This window comes from Dasypus novemcinctus, chromosome 5, assembly GCF_030445035.2.
Source record: "Dasypus novemcinctus isolate mDasNov1 chromosome 5, mDasNov1.1.hap2, whole genome shotgun sequence".
Classification (NCBI taxonomy): Eukaryota; Metazoa; Chordata; class Mammalia; order Cingulata; family Dasypodidae; genus Dasypus; species Dasypus novemcinctus.
Window position 1 is genome coordinate 143,968,547 of NC_080677.1, and position 20,267 is coordinate 143,988,813.

General features: G+C 37.6%; 1 protein-coding gene across 11 annotated transcripts in view; it reads left to right on the plus strand.

Moving 5' to 3' along the window:
* The window catches only part of WDR37 (WD repeat domain 37), a 127,502-nt gene that overhangs the window by 70,034 nt on the left and 37,201 nt on the right, over positions 1-20,267 (plus strand). For all 11 annotated transcript variants that reach the window (XM_058297661.1, XM_058297655.1, XM_058297659.1 and 8 more), the window contains 4 exons: positions 5,598-5,642; positions 8,223-8,299; positions 13,892-14,132; positions 15,322-15,463. In XM_058297661.1, coding sequence (XP_058153644.1) covers positions 5,598-5,642; positions 8,223-8,299; positions 13,892-14,132; positions 15,322-15,463 — 505 coding nt within the window. The remainder of the gene's footprint in view (positions 1-5,597; positions 5,643-8,222; positions 8,300-13,891; positions 14,133-15,321; positions 15,464-20,267) is intronic.

Here is a 20,267-nt window from a genome sequence, read left to right on the forward strand (position 1 = left end):
TCTTTGCAAGGTCTCTGATCTCTGATGGTTATGGCTTTCTTCTGAGGAGCTGCCTTCCCTACTTTCTTGTACCAATCTGCCTCACTATCCCTTCCTGCCCCCTTGTGTTACTGAGCACATTTAGGTTTTTTTCCCCTGGGTGTGCTCCAAATGACCAATTCTTAGATACCAGGCTTTCAAAGAGAGAAAGATTTTTTTGTTAAGCTCATAGCAAGGAGATCAGAGGGCCTATCAGCATAAAATATGCCTCCCTGAGTCTGAGGAGTTTAGGGTTTTTATAGATTCAAATGGGAGGGTGGAGTGTTTCCATTACAATAGCAAGTATAAACGGGGCCTAGACTAGTCTGGAATAACCATAAATAAGGGTGAGACCAAGTCCAGAGTAACCATCACCATAATAACTAAAACAAGGGTGAGACTATTGTAGTGTGTTTTAGTAATTTCAGGTATTAACTTGTAACTATTCTATATTATACTGGAAATGTAAGAAAAAAATCTGTAGATTCAGTGATCATGTTCATCTGTTAATTCTTAACTCTGTTACACTGGTAACCTATGTCTAGATTCTGACTCTGAGTTTGCTTATTTTAATTATTTCAAATTACTGAGATCATACAATAGTTGTTTTCTTGTGCCTGACTTTTTTTTACTCAACATGATGTCTTCAAGTTTCATCTATGTTGTCATGTTTCAGAAGTTCCTTCCTTTTTATGCTGAATAATATTCCATTGTGTGTATATACCACATTTTGTTCACACTTGGGTTACTTCCATCTTTTAGTGTGCTGATAGGTGTTTCTGTGTGCCTGCTTTCAGTTCTTTTGGGTCAAGTTGCATTGCCCCAGATCATATGGCATTTCTATACTTAACTTTCTGAGGAACTGCCAAACTATTTTCAACAGCAGTTGTACCATTTTACATTCCCACCTGCAATGAATGAGTGTTCTTATGTCTCCACAACCTCTCCTACACTTGAAATTTTGTTTTTTTCTAATGGAAGCCATTCTAGAAGGTGTGAAATGGTATCATTGTGGTTTTGATTTGCATTTCCCAAATAGCAAATGATGGGCATCTTTTCATGTGCTTCTTGGCCATTTGTATATCTTCTTTAGAGAAATGTCTCTTCTTGTCTTTTATCTACTTTTTTAAAAGAAATTGATTTCTTGAAGTATATCACTCATACATAAACAATAATTGTATAGTAATAGTTGTGAACTTAGAAAACAAACATATATAACATCATACAGGACTCTCATAACTCACCCTACCACCAATACCTTGCATTGTCATTAAACCTTTTTAACTAATGATTAAAGATCACTGTCAAAATATTACTACTAACCAAAGTATTTTTCCCCCAACCCACCTTATTTATTATTATCTTTATATCATTTGTATATGAACATAGATAAAACAATTAAGTGTATAGTAAAAGTTGTGAACTTAGAAAGCAAACATGCATAACATTATATAGGGATCCCATATATCAGCCTTCCACCAACACCTTACATTGTTGTGAGATGTTTATTATAAATTACGAAAGACTGTTGTCAAAATCTTACTAATTATAATCCTTATCTTACATTTGGTATGTTTTTTCCCCAACCCACCCTATTATTTTTTAAATATATTTTTTATGACAGAAGTTGTAAACTTATAAAAAAAGCATGCCCATATACAGATTTCCCAAACAACACCTCTCTATCAACAAACCACACTGTGGTAGAACATTTGTTACAGATAAGATAATATCATCCGATTGTTACCATGTCCATAGTGTACATTTGGCTCACATTTTCCATACTGCCTCATTAGCGACACAGTACATCTCTGCATAGATGCAAGAATATTATATTATACTGTTAACCGCAGTCCATAGGTCACTCCATTTGTATTTTTCCCATGTTTCTCCATATTCCCATTACCTTGCAGTAGTAATGTACATTTGCTCTAGCTCACAAAGGATACTCTTGCATCTGTACTATTAGCCACAGTTTTCATCCACCTCTTGGTTTACTCTCCTATTCACTTCCTAGATTATTCCTGGTATTCTGTCAGTTGACATTTACATACCTAGACTACCATTTTAAGCCACATACTCATTTATAAACTAGCTGTTACTCACTGTTACCATCTACCCTATACATTTCCATACTTTACAGTAAAGCTAATTAAAACTTCTACAAACACTAAACATCAGTAGTCCATCTCAGTCCTCTTATCTCCTTTAAGAATCTATCATCTACCCCCAGGTTTTGAAGATATTTTCCTACAATTTCTTCTAGAAGTTTTATCATTCTTGCTTTTATTTTTAGGTTTTTGATCCATTCGTAGTTAATTTTTGGATAAGGTGTGAGATAGGGGTCCTCCTTCCTTCTTTTGGCTATGGATATACAGTTCTTTCAGCACCATTTGTCCTATTCTCCCCGAGCTGTGTGAGTTTGACAGGCTAGTCAAAAATCACTTGACCATACATGTGAGGGTCTGTTTCTGGACTATAAATTTGTTTCCATTGGTCTTTGTGTCTGTCTTTATGCTAGTACCATCCTGTTTTTATCCCTATAGGTAGGTAATACAATTTAAAGTCTGAAAATGAGGGTTTGCTTTTCCTTTTTATGATGTTTCTGGTTATTCAGGACCCCTTACCCTTCCAAATAAATTTGATAATTGTGTCTTCAATTTTTTTAAAAAATGCTGGTGGAATTTTTATCGAGATTGGATTGAACCTGTATATCAATTTGAGTAGAATTGACATCTTAATGATATTTAGTCTTCCAATCCATGAGCATGTTCTTCCAGTTATTTAGGACTTTTTAAATTTCTTTTAACATTGAGTTGCAGTTTTCTGAATACAAGGGTTTTACTTTGTTGATCAAGTTTATTCCTGATTATTTGAGTTTCATCCGTCATATTTTATTTTCTCCACTCTTGACAATTTGTTACTTTTATTGATATAATCTTCATTTCTAGACTCTCTTCCAGGTTTCTCTCTCCTGTCTTTTCTTTCCAGGCTCTAGCACACCCTTTAGTATTTCCTGAAAATCTGGTCTCTTGCTTAGAAATTCTCTCAGTTTCTGTTTATCTGTAAATATTCTAATCTCGCCCTCATTTTTGAAAGACAGTCTTGCTTTATATAAGATTCTTGGCTGGAAGTTTTTCTCTTGTAATATCTTAAATATATCAGACCACTATCTTCTTGCCTCCGTGGTTTCTGCTGAGAAATCAGCACTTAATCGTTTTGGGTATCCCTTATGTATTATGCATTGCTGTTCTCTTGCTGTTCTCAGAAGTCTGTCTTTGTCTTTGGCATGTGACATTCTAATTAGTATGTGTCTTGGAGTTGGTCTGTTTGGATTTTTTCAGATGGGAGTACAGTTGTGCTTCTTGGATGTAGATATCTATGTCCTTCAATAGGGTTGGGAAATTTTCTACCATTATTTCTTCAAATATTCCTTCTGCCCCTTTTCCCATCTCTTCTCCTTCTGGGACACCCATGACGTGTACATTTGCACATCTTTTGCTCTCATTTAGTTCCCTGAGACCTTGTTTAATTTTTTCCATTCTTCTTTTGTTCTTTTGTATGTTCACTTTTAAAGGCTATTTCTTCAAGCTCACCAATCCTTCCTTCTGCCTCCTCAAATCTGCTATTTTATGGTTCCAGTGTTTCTTAAATTTCATTTATTACATCTTCCATTCCCATAAGATCTGCTATTTTCCTGTGTGTGCTTTCAAATTCTTCTTTGTGCTCATCCAGTGTCTTCTTAATATCCTTAATTTCTTCAGCCATCTCATTGAATTTATTAAGGACATTTGTTTGAACATCTATGATTAGTTATTTCAACTCCTTTATGTCATCTGGAGGCTTATCTTATTCCTTTAACTGGGCCATATCTTCCTGTTTCTTGGTGTGGATTGTAATTTTTCATTGGTGTCTTGACCTCTGGCTTACTAGAGTATTTATTCTGGGTGCAGTTTTTCTCTTTAGTTTAGGGCTTCTTGCCTTTTTCCCCTTGCTGGTTGTTCAGTTGGAGCCAGGGATGTAATTGGTGCTATAAGCTGTGGAGGCGCAAGCTGCCCTCTTTACCCCAGGGACCAATGAAGCTTCTCCCAACTTTCTACTTTGCCAAGAGTAGGGAATGAGTCACAGCTGTGTGGAATAATCCAAGTCATGCAGGCCTAGACTGTAGTTGCCCAAAGAAAACTGATGAAGCTTCATGCCCCTATCTTCCCTGCCTGGGGTGGGGATGGAGCTGTAGGTGTGGGCAGCAGTCTATGCAGTGTGGGTCCAAGATGACTGCAGTTGCCCTCGTAGACTTCCAATTATTCAGTCTGTGCCAACCAAAGTTACCTGCAGTTACTTGCACAGGCGGAAGGAGGCCTGCCAGCCTCCTCCCTGCCAGAGGCGAGGCTGAAGCCTAGTCTAGGGCTGCAGGCTGATCCGAGTGAAAGAAAACTGGTTCCTACCATCACTGTGATTTTTCATTCAGCTAGTTTCCCCTCATGTTGGGGGTGGAGTAAAAATGGTGGCCACCGACTTCTTTCCAACTTGTACAGATTCACACCCCAGCTATTCCTAGGATTTTACCTCAGCCAGCCGAGTCCTCTAATCAGTAGCTGACATCAGTAGCCAACCGTCTCCTCCTCCCCTCTTTGGGAAATGGAGCTTCCAATTCCAACCACAGAACAGCTTCTGGGGCAGCTTGTGCTGCCAGAATAGGATAATCACCAGCCTCCGCAGCTTGGCTGGTAGTTTCCCAGAGAGGCTGGTGCAGGTCCTTGCAGTTTCCTCCCTGCGGGAGGTGGTGCTGGGGCCTAGGCTAGAGCTACAGTTTGATCTGGGTAGAAAAAAGCAGTCCCCACCAGCACTGTGATTTTGAGTCTGCCCCGCTTCCCCTCCTACCAGGTGTGGAGTTAAAGGTGGCAGCTACTGGCCTCTTTCTGACTTAGGCAGGCTGAAACTTTAGCTGTTACTAGGATTATACTTTAGCCCGCTGAATTTACTCATCAGTAGCCGAAGTTGGTGCCCAACCATCTCTTAGTTTCCCCGCTTCAGGGAAGTGGAGCTTTCAATTCCAGCCATGGAACAGTTCCTGAGGCAGCTTATGCCTCCAGTGGAGGATGGGCACCAGTCTCCATTGTGTAGAGAGCTCTACTTAAGAATCTTCTCTGCAGATGGGCAGTCTCCTCCTTCCATTCCTTCAAGTATTTTGTAGGATGCTCTTCTCGCCTCCTGAAGCCCCCAAACAGGTGCTTCAGATAGTTCCAGATAGCTCTCTGGTTGTTTACTAACTGCCTTGTAGCAGGAGCTGACTCTAGGAGCTCCTTACTCTGCCGCCATCTTGCTGGTTGTCCTTTTATCTACTTTTTAATTGTTTGTCTTTTGCTCTTGAGTTAAAGGAATTCTTTATTAGTTATTTTGTTTTAATTGTATTTTTAATTCTAACTTACATTTATTCATAATTTAGTTAAATGGCAGGATTTAATTTGGGCTTCTTTCATAGATTTTAAAATTTGAACTTTTGATACATGCTATAGCTAATAAATATTAGTGATACATTTTTGATACTTTTTAAACTATATAATGTTTTTATTTTGCAGTAAATTCTATAAAATTTCATCCGTCGGAGCAGTTGGCTCTCACTGGTATGTCAATTTTTTTCTCTGTTGAACAAAATTATTGATGATAATCCTAAAACAGCTATAAGCATTCCTTTCTCAATTATTGGCTGTGGAATAATCCATGTCTTTTACATATGTTAGACTCTCCTCAGTAGACATCTTTATGATGAGAAATGAATAAAGAAAAATACATTGAATAATACTTTTATTAGAGGATTACCAATTAGATAAACTTGAATTATTCTGAGATTAAAATCAAGTCAGGGAAGTGGAGGTGGCCAAGCAATTGGGCATCTCCCTCCCATATTGGCGGTCCCAGGTTCGGTTCCTGGTGCCTCCTAAAATGATAAGCACACAACAAAGAGATACAGAGAGCAGACAGGGAGTGCAAAAGTGGGGAGAAATAGATAAAATAAAAAGGCATTTTCATTATTATACCTACTCTGTCTACTCATGCTATAAAGATTAATGGCAGATTTCAAACACTGTGATTATTGCTTTTTTTTCTTATCCTGTGTGCATCTGAAATGAATGCCAAAGTCAGCATTCTTATACCTTTCTGGATGGTTACTTCAGCTTTGATAGCTTGGGTACAATTATATTATAATTTTGAGTTCTTCATTTTTTATAGTGACTTTAAAGGTCATCTTTGTGTGTTGAGGTTTACTTCTATGAGGTTAGCATTATTATACTGAGATTTTTTCCTATAAAATTGAAAGGCTTCCTTAATTATATTTGACTAATACAATTAAGGAATTTTAATAGAGCCCTTATGGTATTTTGGGGATACTGAAGATAATCTTGAAGGGTAAGTGGGACTTTGGATAGACTAGGGGTTGGAAAACTTTTTCTACAAAGAACCAGGTAGTAAATATTTTGTCTCTGTAGGGCTTCTGGCCTCTGTTATTACTGCTCAGTTTTTCCATTGTCCCATGAAAGCAGCCACAAGCAATACATAAATGAATGGCTGTAGCTGTATTCCTATAAAACTTTATTTACAAAAATGGGTGGGTACCATGGACCAGATTTTGCTAACTTTTGGGTAGAGCACAAAAGTATGGATAATATGGTGTTTCATGCAGGTAGAATTGTTTAAATAATTAACCTAAGCACTGATATTTTCAATGTGTTTAAGATACAGCAAAAAGCTCAGTTGTCCAGAGAAGTTTGATTTTATTATACAAGTAAAAGGAATATGGTGGGAAAGAGTTTGAGGGCCATATTTTGACAGACCCAGATCTTAATAAATATTTAAGGATTAAAGTAGACTAAGGAATTAAAATTGTTAAATTGATAGTTTGTTGTGTGGATCAGGTAGGAAGAAAAACTGAAGGCAAGGAGACCAGTAGTGATTGGAAATGTTCAGATTCAGACTAAAGCTTTTGAAAGGAAGGGATGAAATCAAGAAACCTTTTTAAAAAAGGAATTGATACTACTTTTGAAACAGATTAACTATTGGAGCTATAGAGAAAGGTGTCAGAATGGGAGTTGGATGTGATTTTGATTTGAAGAGAAATTGGCAAGTTGGCAGTAATTTCATTTGACACTAAAAATTACTACCATTGTTAAGAAAATGTGTAAGAAGTTCCTTTGGGGAGCTCTGTAATAGTGAAGAGAAGGCAGAAGCCAGACAGTGCTTTTATAAGGGGTGAGTAAGAAATGGGAGAAAATATAAACTATTCTGTTATGTTCGAATGCTTTATTCTATGCTTTTTTGTAATATTTATCCTATGTCCTTCCATTCTTACGTCAAAGCATTCTCTTGTGAAGTTTGGCTGATCAAAAGAGAGAACAAGGGAATATCACAAATAAGCTAGTAGTACTAATAGGAGCCTGGGAAATTATAAGGTCCCATAAATATTGAATGAATGGAAAAATGTATTTATGTATTACTTACTTATTGGAAATACCTCAGAAGCTATATATTCCCTAGTTAACAGTATTATGTGGTTTCAGTTTACTTAGATAGGATAGAGAATAAAATTTACTATTTGTAAATTTTCTCTGAACTTCTACAACTTTCTACCATAAAATGAAAAAGGGTGTTTTTTGTTGTTTCACTTTTTTTGTGTGTTTTTAAAAAATTTGTTTAAAATAATTTTATTTTATTAATTAGTCTCAGTATCTTGTAATTTAAAGTGTATTTTAAAAATTTATACCTATATAATTGTGTTTGAATGTTGTTTTTTTAAAGCTGCAAAGATCACACAAAATGTTACATTAAAAAATTTAAGAGGCTCCCATATACCCCACTCCCCCCACCTCCACTCCTCCCACATCAACAACTTCTTTCATTAGTGTAATATGTTTGTGCTTTTTAAGGAGGTACCAGCGATCGAACCCAGAACCTCATACATGGGAAGAGACATTCAACCACTGAGCTACACCCACTCCCAGAAAGGGTGTATTTTATATTATTTACTGTGTTCTTAAGAGCATTGTGTAGTCTCAAAAATAGCTGTTTAAAGGAAGTATATGTGTCTTGCTAAATGATCATCACCAGGTTACAAAAGTCTGAGTGATATTGCTTGGCCAGAGCATAGCAAAATCAAATTTGGAACATGATGTGTACTTGGGGTAATTTCCTACAATTTCTTTTTTCAGCTTCTGGAGATCAGACTGCTCATATTTGGAGATATATAGTACAACTACCAACCCCCCAGCCAATCGTGGACACTAGCGTAAGCAGTACATTTACTTAACCTGAAAACTCAATATGGGGTATGTTGGTAGTGTTTTTTAAGTTGTGCAAGTTTTAGAGTACATTTTTAGTATCTAAAAAAGAAGTACCATTATTTATATATACATATGTTTGCTTTAACCTTTTCCACTAATACTAAATATTTATCAGTCTTATTCTTATTTATAGATTATATTATCTAATTTATATTTAATCTAGACAAGGTTTATCTTTCATGGATTTCTTTTACTACATAAGTTAGTGACTTTATGACATTTTTATGTGGGCATAATTTTAATTTAGATTTTAGAAGATGTGGCATATTGAGAAGGGTGAATTGATCTATTTAAGCCATAACTTCTTTTGTTTCTCCTGTCTAAGTGGTTAATTTTTTTAAGCTTTGGCTCTTTTTTTTTTCCTTTATTTTTAAAGAAGCTTTAGATTACATAAATGTTACATCAAATGTATAGGGGATCCCCTTATATCCTCCTCTCACACTTTACCCTATTAACATCTTTCATTAGTGTGATATATTTGTTATAATTGATGAGCACATATTGACACATTGCTACTAAACATGGTCTGTAGTTTACATTATGGTTTACACTTTGCACCACGCAGTTTTATACGTTTTGACAAAATGTATAGTGGCCTGTATCCATCATTGCAATATCATGCAAAACAATTCCAAAAAATGCCCCATGTTTCATCTCTTCTGTCTCCCTCCCATCAGAACTTCTGGTGACCGTTGACGTTGTATCGATGTTATAGGTTCTTCCATTACTAGAATAATAATGTCTACTTTAGTCCAAACTTGCATTCCCCCCTTATGTTTGTTAATTCCTTAATCTTGAGGATTTGGGGATTGTGATGCCCACTCTGTTTACGATTGAGAGGGAGCTTAGATCCCATGGCACAGATGGATGGACTGTCTTGTTTTTAGTTGTAGATACTCTGCTTTTTGGGGATGGTTGTTATCCTGAGCGAGTCTGATGAATTGGAGAGTAGGTGTTGGCTGCAGCTCTGCTGAGATTCATAGATCAACCGACGTATGAACAGACCGAAGATATAAGTCTCTGGGACTTATATTTAATGGGTATAGTGCTAATTATATGTTCAGATAACAAGGGCAGAAGAACTATGTGTAGGAAAAGTATAAATGACTCGTAACTCTGGTACATTGGGAAGATAGGATATCATATATTCCAATGTAAGGCCCTCTGATGGGGTGCTGATTTCCTGGGGTTGTGTGCCCTCCCTATAATGAGTAGATGGTTCTAGAACCCTCAGGATCACCCTTGCTTGAAGCACTGTTTCCAGTGGCAGTCAGTGGGGAACCTCCTGAACATGCATAAGGGTAACCTCTGGAATGACCTCCTGCCTCACTTTGAAATCTCTTAGCTATAAAAATTCATTTGTATTTAATATTTCCCCCTTTTGGTCAAGATCTTTTTCCACATGTGTCTCTCGTTGGTGCTTGGTACTCCCTCGGTGCCAGGGGACTCATCCCCAGGAGTCGTGTCCCATGTGGGGGGGAATGTATGTGAGTTTATGTGTAGAGGTTGGCTTAGAACAGGGGTTTTTGTTTCAAGGACTCCCTTGCCAGTCAGGTGAAAACCATGGAACCCTTATTAAGTCCACACTGTACTGTGTATTACTTAATAAATATATCATACCCATACTAACACATCCCCATAAGAGTAAGCACCCCCCAATATGGCCGCCTCATCTGTTTTGCTTTTTGTTTTTGCTCATTGTTTGTGCTTGTTGTCTGTGGGTTTTTTTTGCTAGTTTTTTTCTTTTGCTTGTTGTCTACTCGTATGTCTTTTTTTTAGGAGGCACTGGGAACCGAACCTGGGACTTCCCGTGTGGGAGGCGGGTGCTCAACTGCTTGAGTCACATCTGCTCCGAATAATTTTTTTTTGAATTTCAATTCAAGCTCATGGACCTCTTATTAAGAGCCCCTGGCTTAGAGAGAGGCCACATTTGAGCAACAAGGAGGCTTTCAGAAGGTAACTCTTAGGTAATATATATTACTAGGCTTAGTTTCAATTTCATAAGAACAATGTTCATAATTACAAGCATTAATATCAAGGGCCTGGCATGTCAGTCTGTCTTCCTTAATAGGCTCTGACCACGTACTCTAGAGATTCTTGCCAATTAAGTAGAGAGTATAACTGGACTCCCTAGCATGGGAATTCAGTATTCTGTGGTTATTATGTGGGTTGGTCTCTACCCACTGAGACAACACCCCATGACCACATAAATATATTCATATTCCACAGAGATATGCCCCAGGTGTACCCCTCCCTATACACGCCCCCACCACTGACACCTTGCACCAGTGATCTTCCCCTGCCACAATTGAAATCTTTCTGCAATCCCAAACCTCCCCAAAACAAAGCCAAATAGCAATAGTATTAATAATAATATAAAATAAAATAATTATTTTTGCATTGTGTCTTTCATCACTGTAAGATGTTATCTTTTATGTATATTGACAGTTTCTTCTGTTTCCCTAGTGTCTTTTTTTTTTTTTTCCACTTTGTTTCAAAGAAGGTTTAGGTTATAGAAAAGTCTCGTAGAAAATATAGAATATTCCCATATACCCCATCCACACCTCACATTTTCTTCTAGTAATAATATTTTACATAAATATGATACATTTATTACAATTGATAAACAAGTATTGAAGCATTGCTATGAACCATGGCCAATAGTTTACATTATGGCTTATATTTTGCATCATACACTTCGTATGTTTTGACAAAATGTGTAATGGCCTATATCCATCATACAAGATCATGTAGAACAATTCCAGTGCCCTAAAAATGCCCTATGTTCCACCTATTCTTCTTTCCCCCTCCCCTTGGAACCTCTACGTTTCAAATTTTGAAGAATAAAGTACATAGTTAACATGCATTAATATTAAAGGCTTGACATACTGGTCTGTTTTCTTTTATGGACATTGGCTATCTTGAGAAATTCTTGTCCCTCTATTTGAAAATGAGACAGGATTCCCCAGGATGGGAGTTTTATGTTTTGTTGTTTATTGTGTGGGTCTCCACCCACACTGTGACAAGATGAACACATTCATATTCCATAGAAGCACACCCCAGGTGCACCCTTTCCCACATATCCCCCCACCAGTGACCCTCCCCTGCCATAATTGCCAAAAGAACATTACCACCATTGTAGTTTCAACCATAGACCTACAAATCCAGAGTTTACTTCTTCCTTCCTCCAGTACTCCCCTCAGTTCCATGAATAGGACAGCCCAAACCCCGCTGCCTCCTGTTAACTCTCAAATTCCAGCACAGTCATCAACCCCACTCACTTTCCTGCACCCTCAACACCTTTTCCACTACCAAACCACCCCCCTTCCACATTATTATAGGTTTTGCCCATATTGAGTATCATAAGTCATAGCTTCTTAAATTACTGTTTGCTCTGGACTGTTGGATACATTTGTGCTGTTTTGCAGCCCAACATCTCATAATCACACAAAGATTTTAATTGTACTTTGTATGAAATAATCTTACTAGTTTCTGTTTGTTACAGGGCAACTCAGCTATCTAGCTTTCATAAATGGTTTGCAGTTTTCCCTATGCTGCATAAGCAGGTAGAAGTACTACATCAAGCAGAGAGATAGCTAAGTAATTTTATATAGGGAAACAAAAATTTATTTAATTTTCAGTTTATGATTTGGCTATAATTGTTAAGTTGTGAGGAGATTGATAGTGTAATATTCTGGTTTTGATATTTCTGCCTTTGAATATTCTTTTTTTTTTTAGGATTTGTTTTATTTATTTCTCTTCACTCCTTGTTGTTTGCACTTGCTGTGTCTGTTCACCTTCCTTGTTTCTTTAGGAGGCACCAGGAGTCAAACTTAGGACTTCTGATGTGGGAGGGAGGTGTCTAATCCCTTGAGCTACCTCCGTTCTTGGCTTTGTTGTGTTTCATGTTTTTTCCTCTCCATGTCTCTTGTTGTATCATCTTCTTGGGTCAGCTCACTGCACCTGCCTGTCATATCAGCTCTCTTGTCTTCTTTAGGAAGCACCAGAAACCTCTGCTCCCTGCTTTGTTGTGTGTCTCATTGTGGTTTTTTTTTTTCCTTGTGTCTCTTGTTATGTCAGCTGTGTCAGCTTGCTGCACCCTGCCCATCACGCCAGCTCGCTGTCTTCTTTAGGAGACACTGGGAACCAAACCAGGGAACTCCCATGCGGGCGCTCAGTCGCTTGAGCCACATCTGCTTCCCTGAATATCCTTTTACTATTTGTTTTTTAAATGTTTTGAGACATTGCTCCATTTGGAGCTAGGTTTAGCTTTAATAAATTCCAGTGACAAATAAGAACGAGTTTTCTTTAAGAGGTCTTGATTTCTATGGGAACATGAAACAGTTCATTTTTAATTGAGCATATGGTTTTTTTTATTTTCACACAGTTTTTTTCCCCCCATGAAATTACTGAAATATGAATTATATACCATACCAAATGCATGCATTCGTTCCTTTATTCATTCAAGAAACAAAATGAACATTGGTGATAGATAAGGTTGGAGTGGTAAAAGTAAGAATTAGTACCCAGAAAACTGGTTAACATTTTATTATCTTTTTTTTCCCAAATTTTTAAAGTACTAGTTTTTTTCCAGTGGGAAAAAATTAAGTACAGACTTACATAAAATACATCATAGTTTGCTTAGAATGTTAATATTGACTTTATTTTCCCCTTTATTATTTTGTTTTTATTGGATGCAGCAACTTTTCATTCTTGATTGTTGTTACCTCAGGATTTCAGTCTAACTGGGGAAAAGTTCATTCTGAATTAGAGATGAGCCTAAATTATATGCACTGACTTGAACCACTTTAAAAGTATTGCCAAGAAGTTCTGTTTGGCCTTCTCTCTTTTTCAGTTATCACTGAAAGCAAATGATTTCCTTGAGCTTTTGCTGGCCAGTCTTGACTTAGATTTGCTTAGCAATTCTAACCCTAGATTTTATTTTTTATTTTTTAAAAGATTTATTTATTTATTTATGTCTCCCCCCCCCCCCCCCCCCCGCCCCCGGTTGCCTGTTCTCTGTGTCAGTTTGCTGCGTCGTCTTTGTCCACTTCTGTTCTTGTCAGTGGCACGGGGATCTGTGTTTCTTTTTGTTGCGTCATCTTGTCGTGTCACCTCTCCGTGTGTGTGGCGCTATTCTTGGGCAGGTTGCACTTTCTTTCACGCTGGGTGGCTCTCCTTACGGGACCTGCTCCTTGCGCGTGGGGCTCCCCTACGCGGGGGACACCCCTGTGTGGCACGGCACTCCTTGCTCGCATCAACACTGCACATGGCCAGCTGCACACGGGTCAGGGAGGCCCAGGGTTTGAACCATGGACCTCCCACGTGGTAGACGGACGCCCTAACCACTGGGCCACATCCGTTTCCCGATAATCACAATTTGATAAACATTCGTTGAGTACCAATTAGGATTTTGTGTTGGTATTTGTCATAATGATTAATAAGTCCTAAAAAGATAAATAAAACAACCTGCTTATGTAGTTGTGCCAGAAAAAACTCAAGGTTCCCAGGAGCTTTCTTTCTTTTTTGATCTTTAGCAACAAATATCTGGAGAAGATGAAGTAGAGTTTTCTGATAAAGATGAACCAGATGGAGATGGAGATGTTTCCAGTGATTGCCCTACTATTCGAGTTCCCCTGACATCTCTTAAAAGCCACCAAGGAGTGGTCATAGCAGCTGATTGGTTGGTTGGAGGAAAGCAGGCAGTAACAGCCTCATGGGATAGAACAGCCAATCTGTATGATGTCGAGACATCTGAACTTGTTCATTCTCTGACAGGTATTTTAATATTCAGACTTCCTATTTGATTACTTTTGGTTTATTAAAGTTAATGCATTTATATCTTATCTTGCAAATTATTTCTTGGCCAAAATTATTTTTAGACCTTGTGGCTCTTAGGTTGTAATTTTTTGAGATCCAACTAATTCATAAAACTGTTGGTAGCTAAATTTATTTTATCTTTAGGGTATTTAATTATAGTCTTTAATATCTAGATATTTGAAATATGGTTGTTCTCTTAGTTTTCTCTTGCTCTGTAGCATCTTTCCACAGACTTAGTGGTTTAAAACAACACATATTTATTCTCTCATAGTCTCCTTGTGAGGAGTCCAGGTACGGGTTAGCTGGTCCTCTGCTCAAGGTCTTAGCACACTGAAATGAAGGTGTCACTTTCTCTAAGCTCATGGGTTGTTGTTGGCAGAGTTCATTTCCTTATGGCCCTATGAATGAGGTCTCCATTTTCTAGCTCTTAGCTGGGGCCTGCTTTTAGCACCTCAGGTCTCTAGTGGCCCCTTCCAAAGGCAAGTCACAACATGGTGTTTGCTTTCTTCCAGCTACTTTAAATCTCTGGCTTCTGGGGAGGTCTGGACCCTTTTAAAAGTATTAGGTCAGGCCTACCCATGATTACTTTTCTTTTGATTAACTCAGACTCAACTGATTTAGGGACCTTAATTACTTCTGCAACAAACTTTTGCTATATTAAGTAACAAAATTTCCAGAGTGGTAGCTCATAATATTCACAGATTCTACCCAGATACAAGGGAGGGATATTATGCAAGGTATGTACACTTAGGGGCTCTCAGGGGCAGTCATAGAATTCTGCATACTGTGGTTTTTTTTTTTTTTACAGATTTGTTCCTAAATGTATTTCCTAACTGAGTCTTAAAGGTTATATTTTATTGAGAGCTCCACAGTGATTTATTTGTGAAAATGGGTTACACACTTATTTACTTGTTTCTTTACCAGGACTTCCAAGTAGTGAGATTCTGAGAAAAAAAATGGAGTCCACTATAACTTCATATTCTATTATATTCCTTTAGGTTTACTTTTATATTGAATTTCAGGAATGCTACCCATAAAGTCTGGTACTTGATTCTTGATTTTCAAAAAAGCTGCATTCTACTTGCGTGTTTTCAGCTGAATGATCTTGCATTTTTGTTATTCTAAATATTCTCCTCTTTGATTATAGGACATGACCAAGAATTAACACATTGTTGCACACATCCCAACCAGCGACTTGTGGTAACGTCATCTCGGGACACAACTTTTCGTCTCTGGGATTTCAGGGATCCTTCAATCCATTCTGTGAATGTTTTTCAGGGCCACACAGAGTAAGTCATGGTTGTTATAGATATGTATTCTTAAATTTTAATTAAAAAGCTTTGTGGGTTGACATTAAAATTTAATTCTAATCTTAATTTTCAATATTTTTAAACTCTTCTGTCTTTCAGAATTGCTCTTTCCTTAATATTAAGCTTGATGTTGAAGATTTCAAAGAATTTAGAAGTTGTTTTCTTGTGACATTAGTTAGTGGACGTAATAGGACAGTGGGTTGTGGTAAGACTTGGGACTGTTTATAACCACACTTAGGAATAATCTGGGATTTTTTAGACTAATTGTTGTTACTAAATTTGCAGGCTATATTCTGGGAGCAGATACACCCCCCCAACCCCCCTCACAAACATAGACCTTTAGTCTAGTGTGAATCCATCTGTATTTGAATTTCTTTTAGGCAAGATCTTAAGCAGAACTTTTTGTTTCTTTCCACAAACATATTCTTCTCCCAGCCTTACCCCTTAAAATAAATGACATGATCACCCTTCTACTTACACATGACATAAACCTGAGGATATTTCTTGATTCTTCTCCTTTAGACCTCCTGTTCCCCATTTGCTTCCTCTCCAGTCCATTAGTAAGACTCCTATCCAGTCATCTCTTCTGAATGTATCCTGTCAGCTCTCCATTGCTAAGGTCATCCCCCAGCACACTGCCTGCTTCTATACTGTCCTTGTGCCTCACCTGGATTACTGTAATAGTTTCCAATTGTTTGTCCTACTTTATATCCCTCATAAAAAAACACCTGACATTTTATAGCACTCAGGAAATATTTTTTAAATTAATAAATAATTGCTCATTCTTCTACTCCAGAATACAGGTTTCTTTCCCTCATATGATAGAAAGTCTATTTTATATGTTTAATATTATATCTTAAATTTTAGATTTAATATTCAACATGTTCAAATGGAAAATAGGACAAAGTTTCAAAAGAAGCTTGACATTAGAAAATAAGTTAGTATCTTCAATCTGAGGGCCTGCTGAAACATTAGCAGTAAATAATAGCTAATATATTGAGATCTTCCTGTACTTTCTGTTCTGAGAACTCCAACATGTATTAAATTATTAGGTAGTCGTTTATTTTATATAGTAGGGTAACGATAGTCCCTGTAACAGAAAATCGCTAAGTTCTGTGGCTTAATACAATACCATGTGGTCACTCACATCACTGTACAATGTGGGCCAGTCAGACTTACAAGTGCTTTCCTTCCTTTGGTTCCAAGCTGTTTCAGGTCCTTGATCCTTTTTGTTCAGCTGGTAGGTGAGGAAGGAAGTCATGGGGAAGGCACATCTGTTTCTTCACTGCTTTAGCCTGGAAGTGACACTTCTGACATCCAGTGGTGGAGAAGGACTCACATGACCCCAGCTAAAGGCAAAGGGGATGGGAAAATGTATTACCTCCCCGGGCAGCATGACCAAGCAACAACTGCATTACAGAATGAAAGTATAAACCTTTAATGGTCAGCTAGCAGTTCCTGCGGCAGAACTATTACTTCATTTGTATATTACAAATGAGAGAACTCTGAGGCCCAGAGAACTTCAGTAATTTGTCTAATGTCATAGTTATTAAAGAAGCAGAATGAGAATTTTTACTCCTGAGCCTATAATTTTTTGGGGCCAGCTTTTTATTTTGAAAAGTTTCAAGCCTACATAAAAGTTCAAAGAATAGTACAATAAGTATCCATTTACCTTTCACTTGAATTTACTAGTTGTTTTTATTTTACCACATTTGTTTTTGTCCCTCCAAATACATACACATATATGTATATATATTATATACTTTGAAAGTAAGTTGTAGATGTCATGACAGTTTGCCCCTAAATACTGACATGTGCATCTTTTAAGAATAGGGACATTTTCCTAAATAACTGTAGTACTATTAACCAACTAAGAAAATTAAAGATTCTGTAATACCATCTGTATTAGTCATCTGAAGGGGTGCTGATGCAAAATACCAGAAATCTGTTGGGTTTTATAAAGGGTATTTATTTGGGGTAGAAGCTTACAGTCACAAGGCCATAAAGCATAAGTTACTTCCCTCACCAAAGTCTGTTACCACATGTTGGAACAAGATGTCTGCTTAGTCTGCCAGGGTCCAGGCTTCCTGGGTTCCTTTCTTCCCAGGGCTCATTTCTCTCCCAGCTCAGCTCCTCTGTTTTCTCCACGAGGTCAGCTGTAGACCGTGAGGCTCTCTAGGCTCTACGTCTCTTCACAAGACTGGCTGTAGACTATCAGGCAACCTCCTCTGTCTCTCTCCCCGGGACTTGGTTCTCTCTGGACTCAGCTGCTCTGTGCCTCTATGTGCTTATTTGCCTGGGCTCCAGCTCAAAACTCCAACATCAAAGCTCCAACTAACAACTCTGCTCTGCTGTGTAGTTTTATCTGTGAGTCACTGCCCCTACTGATGTGGCCCAATCAAAGCCCTAATCATAATTTAATCATGCCCAACATCTATTTTTGGAATTCATAAACCATATCAAACTGCTACTCCATCTAATATTAAATCCATATTTACATTTACCCAAATTTTCCTCCTAAATACATGAAATAGTGGTTGTTTTTTAGAGAGATATACTTTGGAATGTAATTAGTTACAGAGGAGTTCTTATTTTTGATGTGGACTAAGAATATAGTTTTTTAGGAATTTTTATTTTTAAATGAAATCAGCTGTGGAATTAGCGTAAACTTGGAGTTTACTTGAGTGACTTGAGTTTTCTGTTTCATCCAAACCTTCTAAAAAATAAGTTAATGTTTGCATTCACTTTAACTATAAGGGCAAGTGATTTTTTGTAAAAGATTTATTATTTTATTTTATTTGTTTCTTCCCCTCCCTCATTGTTTTGTGTTTGCACTGTTTGTTGTGTGCTTCTCTTCTTTTTTTAAAAATTAAAAAAAGATTTTTTTAGGAGGCACCAGAATTAAACCTGCTACCTCCCATTTGGGAAGGAGGTGCCTAATCACTTGATCCACCTCCGTCCCTGCTTTGTTGTGTCTCTCATTGTGTTTTCCTCCTTGTGTCTCATTGTTGTGTCATCTTGTTGCATCAGCTTGCCATGCCAGCCCATTACGTCAGCTCACTGTCTTGCTCGTCTTCTTGAAGAGGCACTGGGAGCCAAACCTGGGACTTCCCATTTGGTAGGAGGAAGCTCAATTGCTTGAGCTATATCTGCTTTCTTGTAAGTGATAGTTTTAATGAAAATAAAATATAAGTACAAGGGCCACTCTATTTATACTTTTTCTTTTCTAACTCAGATTAGCATGAACTAGTGTGTTGTTGATGTGTAGCTCCAAAAATAAATTTCAGAAATTCCTGTCTTTGGTACTCATTTTCTTACTGTAAGTATCAAAGAAGGGGAAAATTTAACCTTTTCAAAGGCCTTTCTGAATTGATGGGGACTAATTAGGAGTAACACTTGTTTGCTCTATTGAGAGGCCAAGAGTTTGCATCATTGCATTTTTACTCCTCTGCCTCCATGCTCACTAACACCATTAAGAAGTAGGCAGACAAGGAATCATATTTGCTACTGCCCTGCCTTTTAAGATTTCTCACTGAATGCTTGGAATATTTTTTGATGATAATTTTAAGATTTTGTCAGCAGATGGAGCTGCAGACTCCTTCATTTAATGTATCATATTCTTTGTAGTGTTCTATCAGCAGTAAGCCTCTAAAAATACCTCAGATTTAGAAAAGAAAGAAATGGAGACATTTCATGGCATTTCAACTGAGGAATCTTCTTAGTAAAGAACTATTGCTTTTTGTCTCTGGCATGAGTTTCATTATTTAGAGCCTATATAACAAGTAAAACCTACAGAATATATTATCTTTGTGAATGTATACAAATAATATAACCACTCAGATGTATACCTATATTAAAACCAAACAAGAGACTCTAATTCCCAATTAAGAGTGGAAGAGTGGCCTGAGTCAGAAGTGTTTTCAGTTTAATCATGTATCTGTGATGTTCTGAATATGACTTCTAAAAACAAATCCCATGTTATCTGCCAAAAGCATTTGCCCTTCAAATCTATCACTCTGATGTATCCTTTATTCTAGACGTTCTTCTGTAGTAGTTCAAGGACTGAAATCCATCCTATTGGGCATCCATGAGCCCCCTGATACTGTGGTTTTTTTTCTCATCCCCCAAGGGTGCCCATTGCTTTCACCATCTTCTCAAAGGGCTCTATGATCCTACTAGGATTAACTCCTCTATTTCTAGCATCTAGCACAATGTCTGGTACCTTAATAAAGAAATATTCTCTTATGAGTTTATTTTTAAATTCTGTTGTTTTGAGGTATAGTGCTATCTTCTAATCTAGTAAGTTTGTTGGTTTTTGTATTAGTCCACCAAAGGGCTGCTGGTGCAAAATTATCAGAAATCTGTTGGTTTTTATAAAGGGTTTTTATTTGGGTTAAAAGCTTACAGTTACAAGGCTGTAAAAAGTCCAACTTAAGGTTGCTTTCTCACCAAAGGCAGTTGCATTGTGTTGAAGCCGGTTGATCACCAGTCTCTACCTTCCCCTGTGGGCTTCCTCTTCCTCTTGAGTCTCTGTGGACCTAGCCTCTTGGCTTCTTGCTTAAGTGAAGTCCTCTCTCAGCTCACATAGGGCTTGTCTCTCAGGGCTTCCTGTATCAGTCTTGGCTCTCTTATCTAGGTCATCTGTAAGCTATCAGGCAAAATGGTTCATCTCTCCCCTGGGCTTTACCTGTTTGAACCTTCTCCTTTCTGTCACATAGCAGGATCAAAAATGACAGAGCCCTTTCTTCTGTGTGTCTTCTTCAGTGAGTTTATATCAGACCCA